Genomic DNA, 14437 nt, shown 5'->3' on the forward strand with positions numbered 1-14437 from the left:
ATGAGGGAATTTGATTTTGGGTCACTGTAACGAAAAGCGAAGCTGGATGATTAAGATGTTAATGTTCATGGTTAAGCATTAGTTCTTTGATTGAGAAAAACCTTCGTTATCAATGGTGTTGAGACTTTGTTACTTGGTTAACGAAGTGAAGAGGAAGATACAAAATTTTCGAAATTAGTCACTCAAGTTTCGAAGTTTTGACACTTTAAACCCATTTCGAAATAAGGATGTGATTTCGACAATTTGGAAGAAAAGATAATGTTTGGAAATTTATCATTTAAGTTTCGAAAGTTTGACAGTTTGTACCTAGTTTCGAAAGTTTGAAGAATTGTGCAAATGTTTTAAAGTTGGTCCCCGAAGTTTCGAAATTTTGGAACTTTATACCCAACTTCGAACATGGGGTAATAAAAGCTGAGAAATTGAAAATTTTTCATTTCTGGTCCCTGTAGTTGGTGTGTACTTACACTTTATGACCAATTCACAAATATGGGAATGTTTCGCATCTTTAGGTGTTTTTGGTGCAACGAGTCCTTGCAAAATTTTGTTATTGACGGTTTTTACTCGGATTTTGGAAAATCTTGCAAGTCTCACCCAAAAGTCCAAAATTTTCATAAATTGGAAATTTTTTCGAGGCTTTTTGTAGCACCTGGTTCCTGGTACATATTCCTTGTAACTAATATTTCTTAAATAATGCATTTTGTCTTGGACTCGGCGAGTTGAAGGACCAACTCGCCGAGTAGAAGCGGGATGAGACACAGGGTCTAAGCTTTGGACTCGGCAAGTCGGTTCCCAAACTTGGCGAGTAGGCCCTGTTTGGGCAAAAACCCTAACCCGGGTGTTTGCACCCTATTTAAACACTCTAACTCGACCTCCCTTGTCCCTAACACTTCCAGAAGAGCTGTAGAGCGAAACCCTAGCCCCTTTTGTTCTTGTAAGTGATTTTGGCCTTGTGAAGGAAATTTGGAGTTTAAGAGAAGAAGAAGGAGGTGGAAGAGTGCAAGGAGGGGAAGTAGATCCGACATCTACCCTGCAAGAGGCTTCCATTCAGGTAGAAAAATCCCTACCTTGATCAATATTTCATTAGATCCCCATTTTGTCCCTAATTGGTGGTTTTTAATCCCTAAAACACCAAACTCCATGTGTTTGTGCTCTATGATCCGAAAGGACTTCAGATATAGACCTTATGTACATCTTAGAAGTGTAAAGTCTCTGTGGTTGAAGTGATTAAGGTCCTTATTGAGTGTATGACCTCATAAAGAGCTTGGAATTGCCTTTTGGAGCTTATAGGGCCATGCATGCACGTAAAGTTTGCAACTTTACGTGATAAGCATGCCCTAGGAACATAGATCTATGGTTTGGAAGCGTTGCATGTCTCAGAATTGGTCTGTATGGGAAGTGGGTGGAAGGGACTCGGCGAGTCCCAAAGTGGAACTCAGCGAGTTATATGAAGATGGTCTTAGACTCGGCGAGTTGGATGAACAACTCGGTGAGTCCTATGAAGATTTCCTGGAACTCGACGAATTGTTCTTCAAACTCGGCGAGTCATATGAACTGTTACTGAGTAAGAGGGGTTTAGGTGTTGAAGGTCCAACCCTTCGTATCTGCACACAGAATTATCAATTTAACGTGTAGCAATAGTTCCAGAAACCCCAAATCCTCATAAAGGATGCTCTGGTGAGGATTTGGAAGCGAGTAGGAGATCTGCTTGTGTGGACTCGACGAGTTGTTCTTGGACTCGGCGAGTCGGATCGCGAGTTGGTTCTATCGTCCCAAGTAGTGAGTTAAGGGTGACTCAGTGAGTGGGAAGAGGGACTTGTCAAGTAGGATCGAGTTAGTAGGAGAAGGACGCGGCGAGTCTGTGCCATGACTCGGCAAGTCCAATCAACTTGAAGTTGACCTTGACCAAGGAGTTGACCTTGGACCAAGGGTGGGTCAGTCATCTGACCTAAGGGTATTTATGAGTGGCTAATCTATGTTTATGATTTATAGCAGGAGGATTACCGGTTCAGCAGTCAGGCGCTTAGCAAGCAGACTTTCATCAGCTACTTTTCGAGGTGAGTTACCTTCCAGTAGCGGTGGGTCTACGGCCATAATGTCGGACCATCATTAGGAGTTGTGTGATTAGATGATTGTCTATGTGATATTCAACTAGGTTTACTACTACCTGATATGTTATGTTGTAACGCCCGTAGATCCGGGCTAGTCATTTAGAGACAATAAGTGTCGAAAATGACTTTTCGACAAAGGATTATTTAGAATAAATAATCTTAACCAAGTTGTAGCATATGTCTCAAGGTTTCCGTACATATAAAGAACGCCGAAATCTGAGTTATAACGAAGAAGTTATGACCCGTTGAAATTTCGCGACGGAACCGGCACGATACCGGGAAGCGTAAATAGTGAATTTACGACAGAGCGAGATTTAGCCTTAGCAATCTAAACGAAAGTCGTAGAATATGTTAAACTAAGAACATCGATAAAAAGAACGCCCAAATCTGACTTCGTATGAAGAAGTTATGATTTTTCGAAGTTTCAGATTAGCAGTGTACAACCCAAGATTCGAATATTAGATCGAGCGATTTATAGCCGACACGACCAAAATGAGAATCGAAGATCTCGTTAAAATTAGCGTAACGAGAAAAAGATGGGCAAAAACGGACGTCGGATGAAGAAGTTATGAGGATTTAACGGACCAATCCTATCCCGGCCCGTTAATAATATAAAATTTAAAATCAATTTAAAATTAGCTGATGGAGTCAAAACAAAAGTTGTAGAGTACGTTCCCACCTTCGCGTAGATATAAAAAACATCGAAATCGGAGGTCGTATGCGAAAGTTACGAATTTTTGAAGTTGTAACTTGAATTTGCGAAGCTGGTGCAATGGGTGATGACGTGGCTCGATCAGGGTCGTAGCTTGCGGATCACGGTCTGGTCTTCGGATTTGGACATGCATACGCCCCGCGTACGCAGCTCGGAACGCCCAACGTTCTCCTCTCTTGTGCGGTCCGAAGAATGCCCACGTCGCCCCACCCGGAGCGAGACACCTACCCTTATGCGCAACGTAATGTTGTTGTATGCCAAGCGTACCTCCAAAGGCTCACGCCTATAAATAGGCTACAAGTGTTGCCGAGCAAAACACACCAATTTCTTTCTCTCGAAAATTATTTCTCTCTCTAAGGGTTTTAACCCTCCCCTAAGCCTAGGTGATCCCCTAGCACCCTAAGGAAGCCCCGAGGCTCCCGGAGTCCCGAGAAAAAGGAGTCTTTTGGTTTCGAAACGCTGCTCCAAATAAAGTTCCGGTTCTCGATAAAATTCGCTGTAAGTGTGCTACGCTTACGCAATTTTTAATATAGCTTTCAAATAATTATAGGAATGTTATTAGGTCCTTAAAATAATTGTTTGGGCTATTATTTTGAGTTATATTGAGTGTTATTAACACTTATATAATAATAATAATAGTTAGACTAATTAATTTGTTGCGGTTATCGTTAGACTAAACCCTAGTGGTATGGTACTAGGTTTTATCAAAGGAAAATCATTTTGAGAGTATCGAAGCGCTGTCCGAGTACTGAGTCAGCACCTTTCAAGTGAGTGCATAGTCCCTTTTCATCTTACACATAAATATGATGTATTTTAATATAAATTACGTGCTATGTGTGCATATTGTCTGAATACTTGTTGCCTATGTTGGGTGAAAGATTTTTATACATGTTTTAAATGATTTAAACTGTATATGTATTTTATATCTACAAAATGTGTTAGGTAAAACATGGGTAGATGAAATAGTTGTTGTGTGATAACACGATGGAAGACATCATTGTTGACAGTGATCCAGTCATCTAGTGGAGTATAAATGACGACCATGGACGATACTAGACGGTCCAGTGGAACGATAGCAAGCTCGTAACCTGTAGGTGTTTTCGAACTAGGTGCTCATTAGGTATTTTTGAACTGAGTGTGTTCACTAAGTATTTTGAACTGAGTGTGTTCACTAGGTATCTTTGAACTGAGTGTGTTCACTAGGTATTTTGAACTAAGTGTGTTCACTAGTTACTTTTGAACTAAGTGTTTACCAGATGTTTTGGACTACGTGTTCACCAGTTATAATCTATAAGCCTTGGTAACGATGGACTTCGTGCCGATTCCTTAGGATGATCCTTAGGAATGAATTAACGAGGAGTAGCTGATTCTTAAGGTAGACCCTTAAGAGTAAATAAGATAATGAGGATGGGTAATTGGGTTGATTGTTTGATTGTTTAAACATAATAATTATATTATTGTGGGGTAAAAACCATATGTACTCACCAGGTTTCCCAACCTAACCCACTCCGTTTATTTACATCACAGGTGTTGATATGAAGTCACATTACACTGAGAGATTAAAGAGATGAAGATCACTAGTGTAAATAAATGTAAGTTCCGTTTATGCTTATGTTTATGTATTGACGATGACATCTCAAACGTTTTAACATAAATAAAATACGTTTCTTCGAAAATGTTTTGATAACATATTTATCGTATTTTTCTGGGAACAAATTCCGCAACATTTTTATGAAAAGTACTATGATTTTTATAAAGCATAAACAAAATCGGTCTTTTCTGGCCTTGAAAATGGGGATGTCACACATGTGCTAGTATGATATGATGCTATGTGCTAGTGACAGTAGGGGAGATAGTCCCCAGAGTACCGGTCGATAGGGCTGAAGGGGTAGTCATGCCTAGCCATGCTAGATAGATTATGTGATGTGTTATGTGGTAGTAGTAGGGGGTGAAATAGTCCCTAGTATCCGGCCGAGAGGACCGAAGGGGAGACCATCACCCATATATGCTAGTTAGTATCCGGTCGAGAGGACCGAAGGGGAGACCAGCACCCAGATATGCTAGTCAGTGCCCGGTCGAGAGGACTGAAGGGGTAGGTTGGGCACCCAGATATGCCTGACAATATATGTATGATATGTGGTTATATGGTATGTGGTACAGTGGGGAAACTCATTAAGCTTCGTGCTTACGATTTACAGTTTTGTTTTCAGGTACCTCTTCATCGAAGGGGAAGGAGCTGGCGCGGTAGCGACACATAATACACGCACATTGTTTTCCGCACCATGAGTCATTATGAGATTTTGTACTCTGATATTTGATTGTTTTCATATTTCAGTTTGCAGACACGATGTATGTTATGAAATGGTTTGATCAGACAATGTTTTATTTACAAATGTTTTCTAAAGTATTGATTTAAAAACAAAATTTTCGGACGTAAAATTTGGGTCGTTACACTTTTTCGCGATTATTTTTCCGTGCAAGTTTTTTCGATGATTGATTTTTGGTAAACATCAAAGAGGAGTATTGTGAAGTTCATTCCTCGGGCGCTTCTCACAATTAATGAGTTTTATAATCATTTTTTGATTATATAAAGGGGGAGAATAATGAGTATTCGAAGCGGGATTTTCGGGTATTCATTGCGGATTTGAAGAGCGATGTTAATTCGAGGGGGAGTTTGGTCTTGATCGCGTGAGCTCGTTGGGTATTGAAGTCGGGCATCCAATCCTAACTTTGAGGGGGAGAATGTTAGGATGCAAAGTCACGCTTGGAAGTATTTGTGCTTTACCCACTTGTATTGTGTGATGAGTTATCTTTCTTATAAATAATAAGTGAGTGACACTCATTTATGTAATGATTATTTTGAAATGTTAGACTAGAGAGTGAATTTGTAGAAGACCTATTTGTATACTCTTTCTAAATCTAATAAGAGCTTAATAAGATTTAGTTACTCCTTGTGTTCTTGAGTTTGTAAGATGATTCGTTAGATCTTTTCTAATTCCACACAAGCCATCATAATCAACACCACTACATAATTAAATGGTAAAAGACTTATAAAATAAGTCTTCATTAGATATGATTTTAATGAAAAATATTGAAATATAATAAAATTACTAATTATTATATAAATATTTAATATAGCTTTTAACGAGTAAGGTACCACTTGAGAGTTGAGACTCGGGGTGGGAATTTGGATTCGGAATTGGAGGGTTCATAAAATCAAATATTAAAAAAAAAGATTATATTGTTGGTGTGGGCACATGACAAGATTTTGCTTCCCACATTTTTATTATATATTTCATTTTAATTTGCAGAAAATAAACAAATATATTAGCAGTTTTTGTGTTTTTAATTTGTAAAGTTACATAAATAGTATTTATATTATAATAAAATTATAAAAATATTCTTTATGTTCTTAGTTCTTACCTCTCAAAAAATTTAACCAAATTATAAAAAGAATCATTATGTATTATTATTATAAACATAAATTATAAAAATAACCACTACGATAACAATGTAAACTATAATTAAAGAAATAATAATGTATTTAGAAAAACCTTTGTATTTTAATTACATACAGAAAAACCTTTACATTTTCACCTATCTGTCAAATTAACCTAAATTTCTAGGATTTTAAAAAAATTATCGATTATTTTGTATATGACATTTATATTTTTCGGTTTTAGGTTAACATGAAAATAAAAATAAATGACACCACCTCTTGTCTAAGGTAAAATGTGAGAAATAGATTATTTACTTAAACAAAAATAGGTGATATCGTTTATTTTTTCTCGTGCCAACCTAAAAATGAACAAGATAATTTCATTGTCACAAAACAATTCGATAATTTCTAAATAATGGATATTTGGATATATCTGCAAATTAACTGAAAATGTAAATGTTTTTATTTATTTATTTATTTAATATTTTTTTAATTTTAATAGATAAATAGCTATATGTTTTTTTTTTTTTTTTTTTTTTTTTTTTTTTTTTTTTTTGGATTTTGTCCTTATTTTTTTCACAAAACATTTGTAGAAAAAAAATTCTTTTGTTTAAGAGCTTTTTTAAACAGGAACCATTAGTAAAACACCTTTGTGAAAAAAAAAACTATTTTATGTCACTTATAATTATTTTGTGATGTAAAACAAAAATAAAAATAGTCATTTTGTGATAATAATTTATTTTAGTAATCCCCCTCCCCAACCCCGAAAAAAGCCATATTGGCTATATGTTTTGAATCAACTTATTTATATATTCTATAATCCTATTCTTATTTCTCTATGTCATAATTTTATATCTTCAGGATTACATTAAGATGGCATATTTTTATAAATTTTAAATATTTTTTATAATCAAATAAAAATTTCATAATAGATTAAGAAATGACAATAGAATAATATCATAATAAATCATAGCAACACACATATAACAATTTAATTAACATACATTTTAAATATTTTCTAAATAGAAATTTATTGTAGATGGTTACATCTTAACATATAAATGTATGGAAATATAAACTTCAAAATATATTTTAAGATAGTCGATCATTTGGAATTTATACAAAGTTAGTTACTTAGAAATGTATTGAACAACTTTATATTGGGCTCAATGATTTGGTACTGATCTGTCAAAATATTAAGCCCTGGTTACAGCAGTTACACTCTTACAGGTTAGACTCGTTAGAGGTTTGAAATATTGGGCTGACATTGACGACGATGGCGTTTGGAGGTTTCCTCTTTCTTCTTCTTCTTCGGTTCTTCCCCTATCTAAAGTGGTCAGCCAAAATACATTCTTTCTTACCCAAAAAGAAGCTCAATTTTTTCTTGAAGGGGAAAAAATGGCTTCTCACACGCTCTTTTCCTCTGCTACTACTTCTACTCGATGCTCCCATCATGATTCCATAAAGAAATCCGACCCGTTTTCCCCAAATCTCCAAATAGCTACACACAAATTACAGAGTCAATGGTTAGGCATTACCAAATTCCCCCTTCATTCCTTCAACCTCCAACCCTGTTTACCCAAGACCCGAACAATCGCCGCCACCGTTACTTTCAGTCTCCCAACTGCGTGAGTTTTTCGTTGTTTTAACTTTGTATTGCATGAATCCAATCCAAGATTGAATTATCAAATTAAGGGACGTGAGTATTTCAAATTAAGTTGTTCCTTTTGGTTGCAGAAATCCAGAGAGGGTTAATCCGACTGACAAAGCTCCCAAGTGAGTTTTTATATTCTCGTAATTTATTTATTTTTCTTGGAAATGTAGGGTTTTCTCATGAAACGAATTGGGGGAACAATTTAAAATTATGTTAGATGGTCGTTGAAAGGAATAAAGTCGTTTGCGATGGGCGAATTGGAAGCGAGGAAGCTCAAGTTTTCAACTACTGGCACTGAAGCTATTCTGATGGGAATTTTGGTCGAGGGTTAGTCCCATTTCCCCCTTTTATTAATGCTTTTGTTTGTGATCAGATAGATGCGCGTTGCGTTTAGTATGCTTAATAATTATGGGTTATTTTCACTTCATTCAATTTGATTCATCAACTGTTAGATAGAAATTGTAACACCAATCAGATTTTGCCATACATTATTGCAACACAAGGAATCAAATCAAAATCATATAATGGAATAAAGCAAGCATCCAAGTTAGGCAATTCTACATTTATCTTAATAATCAATTTAACTAAACCTTCATCTCCCTTTAGACCACAAGGCAATTCTAAGTGGATGTTTGGTTCCCAGAATGACTAAGGAATTGGAATATGGCGAAGGAATTGGAAATTCGGAATGGAATATGATAGTTTGTTTTGTTTGCACTTTGCAGGAACAAATAGGGCTTCAAAACTGTTGCGTGGAAATGGATTTACACTTGTGAAAGTGAGGGAGGAGGCCATCAAATTGATTGGAAAACCGGACTATTTCTTTTTCAGCCCCGAGCATCCTCCTTTGACTGAAGCAGCCCAAAAGGCCCTTGATTGGGCTGTTGATCAAAAACTCAAATCAGGCAAAAACCCAACCTTGTTCATTACAATTTTCTAAATAAATCATAATTCAGATAACACTATAAAAATTACTTATATAATTTAATCATTTCTTTTGTTTAGGGGATGATGGGGAAATTACAACATCTCACCTGCTTCTCGGAGTATGGTCTGAAAAGGAAGCAGCAGGATACAAGATCATGGCTACCCTTGGCTTCAATGATCAACTAGCACAACAACTTCAATCTTTAATTTCTAAACCAGGTTTTGTTGAAGATTAACAATTTTACTTCATCACCAACTCCCAAAATGGAATCGCCATTTTAAACATCTTGTTCAGTTTGTGATAATTAATTCTTATAAAACTTCACAATCCAATTTACTATCACCACCATTCTTGTTTCTTTCTTCGACTTTATCTTATCATATTCACTTTCTACAATCAGCCATGCTTCCTTATATAACTTCAAAACTTCCAAAATATTAGAACATTAAGATTTAAGATAAGAAAGACGGAAAGTACCATGCATTTCTGACTTTCAAAACTCCACCATTGCATTACTTTTTATATCTATTTTTTGTTATGTTATTAGAGAACTCCCTTTTTAAAACCAATCACTTAAAGGATACGCTGTAGTGGAATCACTGCTTTATTACATTCTTTCTAGATGTACAACGGTTCTCACCCACATAATTGTCCTTCTTTAGTCAATGAATCACTGATCAATGTGGGCCCAACTTAATGCAAATCTTATGTTAATCCTCTGTTACACATGTATATCTAATGTTAATGCTATCCTATTTAGTATCCACAATCATATGGATATGGTTCCTTTGGAGTTATCATGATAAATATTTATATTATATTTATCAAAACAGTTTTCGATAAAGCAAATTCAAAATTTTTATATACAGAGAGCTGTCAGCAGCATGACCAACAAACTGGTCATGCTGAGGCAGTATTGTCAGCAATTGTTGAAGTCTTGCAGCCGACATCTTTATTAGAGTCGGCTGCAAGTCTTTGTGCTTTACTGACTTCTTCCTTCCAATTAATCCTCGAAATTAAAACCACCAACAAAATTAAACAACAAAGAAGCCCAACCATGAACCCTATTAAAAGACCCCGGACTCCCATATGAACCTTAAAAGCTAAAACAACGCCTAAAGGCAACGCTAAAAAGTAAAATCCACTGATGTTTGCATACATCGCCAACCACGGTCTAGCGGTTCCCCGAACAATGCCACCACAAACCGCCAATGGAAAATTCACTACCTCCAAAATACCCATCCACAACATGGCATCCCGAACACCTCTCACCACCCCCACATCACGGCTAAACAAACCACCCCAATTCCCCCTAACCAACACTGTGGCTAACCCACCGGCTAAACCCGCACCCAAACCCAACCCTAACGAAACACACACGGCTCGATACGCGTGTCCCGCATGGTCCCCACCGAGCTCGTTCGAGACCCGAATCGACGCACACGTGGCAAGCGAAAGCATCACCGAGAAAAGTAAATAGTCAAAATTGAGAACAATCGCGATGATTCCAACCGCTTGTTTAGCATTCGGGAGCTTTCCGGTTAACATAACCAAAATTTCCCAACACCACCACTCGAGACACGAGGTCAGGCAACATGGGCCGCTTAGTTTCAATAACCGAACCCAATCTTCATATGTTTGGTCACTCCAGCCGCCTTCTTTCCATGTCCCGCCACCCTTTTTAAACTCCACCACCACCACATACACCGCCAGCATTACAACCACCACCAGATCGGTCACCCAGATTGCCATTGCCACCCCCTCAAACCCTCGAATTTTTACAAGGAAGATGTTAACAGGGACATGGAGGATAACCGCAAGAGCAGAAGTGAACATGATTGGGATTGTGATGCTTTGTGAACTCAAATACGATTTAAGAGGACATAAAAACGAGGTTATCATGAGATCAGGTAACAGACAGATCAAATACTTTTTTGCTTCGATAGAAATGTCTTCTTGTTGGCCGAAACAAATCAAGATTTTATCGACATTTAGCCATAAGAAACAAATGGGGAGTGATGTAAGTAGTAGTAAAGTGATCATCATTACGAGAGTTTTGTGAAGGAGTTTGAAGTTGTTGGCTCCATAAGCTTGACCACAGATGGGTTCCATGGCACCACATAGACCGTTTAAGACTGAGAAACCAGTCACGTTTGCAAACATGAACCCGAGACTCCCACTGGCTAACTCCACCTCACCTAGCCGACCCAGAAACGCTGTGGTGATGGCTATCTTGGCAAACCATGTCAGGTTCATCGCCATCAATGGACATGCAATTGCTTGCTGTGTTTTTAGCTCTGATAACGCTGCTCTAAGAATTTTCTCCGGTGGGTGCTGGGGAATTTCTTCTTCCATTTCTGATGCGTATTTTGATGTCTAATTCTCTCGATGAAAGCTAGTAATGTGGGTGTGTGTGTATATGTAGTATATATATTTACATAGAGAGAGAGAGAGAGAGAGAGAGAGAGAGAGAGAGAGAGAGAAGAAAGAGAGATACGGAGCACTATCTATGAAAAAGAGTGACAACTGTAATTGGGTGCATGGATTTCTTGCAGTCAGCAAACTTCCTAAGACGTAGAAATAGAGGGCCGGCTTACGTTCTATTGTATTAAATTAGTAAACTTTTTAGAAATTGTGAATAAAACGTGAAAGATTGTGAATAAAAAGCGACCCAATTAAGCCAAAATCGTTTATTATGTGATGTTTTCTTTTCACAACTACGAAGGAACGGTGCCTTCTTTCTATCGAGTATTTGAAAACTTATTTTGGGCGTTATAAGTTATAACAAACAATTGGTATGCATCGTTCACATGGTTCTACCATTCTATGCGCCTTTAACCGAAATTTAATTGATTATAATCTTATGTTTTGGTTAACTTTCAGAAATGAAATCAATTTGAGTCCAAAAAGAACTTTTTAAGAAAAAGAAAAGCCAATTGAAGCAAGGCATCAAAAGCCAAAAGGAGTATTATTATTGTAGTGGGGCGTTGAGTGCATGATGAGAGTACAAAAGGCTAAGCTATTTGCTTTCATACAAGAATCTTATTTCAAATTGAATACAACACGAGTGTATATACTTTTTGAGTGTTTTGGTACGTTTATGAATGTACGCCTAAAGTTTATAAAGAAGTTTCCTCGTGTTGTAACAAATTTATTAATTATATATTTTCAATATTATTTTTGTTATGTTCTTTTATATATGTAACTAGGCGAATGCCCGCGCGTTGCGTGGAATATAAAAAATATTTTATATTAAAAATAACTAAATCATTGTTATTAACAATTAAATAATAATTTCATAAACAATATAAAAAATGATTTTTAATATTGTTATTATGTTGAACTATATTATAAGAGATAAGGTTGGAACTTGAAGTTGTTTTGTATATATGATTAAAATAGAAAAAAAATAATTTTTAATAATAAATAAATCGTTTTTGTTATCTATTAAATAATAATTTCATATTAAATTAAAACATTTATATTAGATATTATCATTATGTAGAAAATACGATAATAGAGATATTTTTTTATCTATTTTAAATTTTATCATTCTGTACAAAATATGATAATAAAAACAATATTTTATCTTAAATAGTAAAAAAAAAATTTGTATCATAAATATTACAATAATTATGTAGAATATATGATAATAATGTCTTTTATAAGGTTAAAACTTTAAATTGTGTTACATACAAGGTTGTAAAACTTGGCTAACATAACAAAATACTCAGCATGTTACTTAAACTCGGCCTCCAATGGAAGCGAGTTTGCCTAACTCAGCCATAAGACACTCGGATACTTATTAAACTTGATCCAAATCTAAAAGATACGATCTAAAATCATTTTCGAAATTCTGAAATTTAATTGGTAACTTGTCGACAAAGACAATCTCACCAAAGAATACACTCAACGTCCTACAAAGTTAGATGCAAGGAAGATTTCATGTCTTAGTCCCTTTGAAATATTTCACAACCTTTCATATTTATAGAGGATAATATATTCTCTTGTTTACTCTCACGATCAATGTGGGATGAAGACATTTTAATTAAACTCATTTATTTATTTGCCACTAATTTCACTTTGTTAAATAAAATATTAAATAATAAAAATAAAACGTTATCCAGAAAATTTATTGTTCAATAGTTTCATTTTTTAGTAATCTCGTAAGTTGTTATAAAAAATTAAGTTTTTATTGAATAACTTTTTGTTAACTCCTAAAATCATAAATTCAGTTAGGTACTTAATATAAAAAGTTTGTTTATATGTATTTTCATGATTCAAAATGTCATTATAAAATGAATTCATTTATAAAATACAATTGAATATACATTTCGTGCTTTCGAATCAAAGTGATTTTTCAAATAATTATAATTTTATGTTTAAGTAGATTTTTTTTTATATTTATATAATATTATGTAACTTATAATATTATTATAAACAATTTGAATAATCATGAGAGTTTAATGTACGTGGTGAAAGGAAAATTCTTCATTTATCGGTCCAAATTGATCAATCTCAGACCGATTCAGCTTAATATACCAAACTATATAACGCTTTTTCCATTGAAACCCGGGTTGTATATATTTTGTGTTTTTGAATCAAATTGATTTTTCAAACAATTATAATTTTATGTTTAGGTAACTTATTTATAATATTATTATAAACAATTTGAAAAATCATGAGAGTTTCAAATGTATGCTTCCTTTATTGGTCTAAATTGATAAAACTCAGATCGATTCAACTCAATATACCAAACTACATAACGGTTTTTCAATTGAAACTAATTTTTTTTAATCAAAACCATTTTCGGGATTCTAAAACTTAAATGGACAGTTGCCAATAAAGACAATCTCACCAAAGAATACCCTCAACATCCTAAAAAGGTAGGCATAAGGAAGTTCTCATAGTTTGGTCACTTTGAAACATTTCACAACCTTTCCTATTTATAGAAGAGAAAACGTTCTCTTGTTTACTCTCACCATCGATGTGGGATGAAGACATTGTAATAAAACACGCTTTCTTGTTAATAAAACATGATTCAGCTTATTTAGTAAAACATCTTTCTCTTGTTTACCTTTTCTTTATTGTTCAATAGTTCCATTTTTCAATAATCTCGTAAGTTGCTATTCAAAAAAGTAAGTTTTTATTGAATAACTTTTTGTTCAATTCTAAAATCATAAATTCAGTTAGGTACTTAATACAGAAAGTTTGTTTACATGTATTTTCAAGATTCAAAAGTTCATTATAAAAATAATTCATTTATAAAATATAATCTGCGTATATATTTCGTGCTTTTGATCAAATCGAATTTTCAAACAATTATAATTTTATATTTAGGTAGATGCTTTTTTATATTTATATAACATTATGTAACTTTTTTAAAATATCATTGGAAACAATTTGAAAAATCATGTGAGTTTCAAATGTATGCAGTGAAAGTAAAACGCTTGTTTTATGGTCAAAATAGATCAAACTCGGACCGATTCAACTAAATATACCAAACTACATATTTTTTTCTAGTGAAACCCGGTTTGTATATATTTCGTGCTTTTGAATCAAAGTGATTTTTCAAACAATTATAATTTTAGATTTA

The 14437-nt window shown here is 34.7% G+C and overlaps 2 protein-coding genes across 2 annotated transcripts; one reads left to right on the forward strand and one right to left on the reverse strand.

Annotated features, from left to right (window-relative positions):
• The first annotated feature begins 7566 nt into the window (after positions 1-7566).
• On the forward strand, positions 7567-9183 carry LOC145034278 (ATP-dependent Clp protease ATP-binding subunit CLPT2, chloroplastic-like). The gene is made up of 5 exons (XM_078982654.1): positions 7567-7887; positions 7997-8035; positions 8131-8240; positions 8639-8818; positions 8919-9183. The coding sequence occupies exons 1-5, from the start codon at positions 7658-7660 to the stop codon at positions 9074-9076; spliced, it is 717 nt and encodes a 238-aa protein (XP_078838780.1). The 5' UTR covers positions 7567-7657; the 3' UTR covers positions 9077-9183.
• On the reverse strand, positions 8417-11331 carry LOC145034277 (MATE efflux family protein). The gene has a single exon (XM_078982653.1). The coding sequence runs from the start codon at positions 11194-11196 to the stop codon at positions 9742-9744; it is 1455 nt and encodes a 484-aa protein (XP_078838779.1). The 5' UTR covers positions 11197-11331; the 3' UTR covers positions 8417-9741.
• Between the last annotated feature and the right edge of the window lie 3106 nt (positions 11332-14437).

The sequence above is a fragment of the Lactuca saligna genome, chromosome 3 (genome assembly GCF_052625555.1).
Source record: "Lactuca saligna cultivar CGN05327 chromosome 3, ASM5262555v1, whole genome shotgun sequence".
Lineage (NCBI taxonomy): Eukaryota > Viridiplantae > Streptophyta > Magnoliopsida > Asterales > Asteraceae > Lactuca > Lactuca saligna.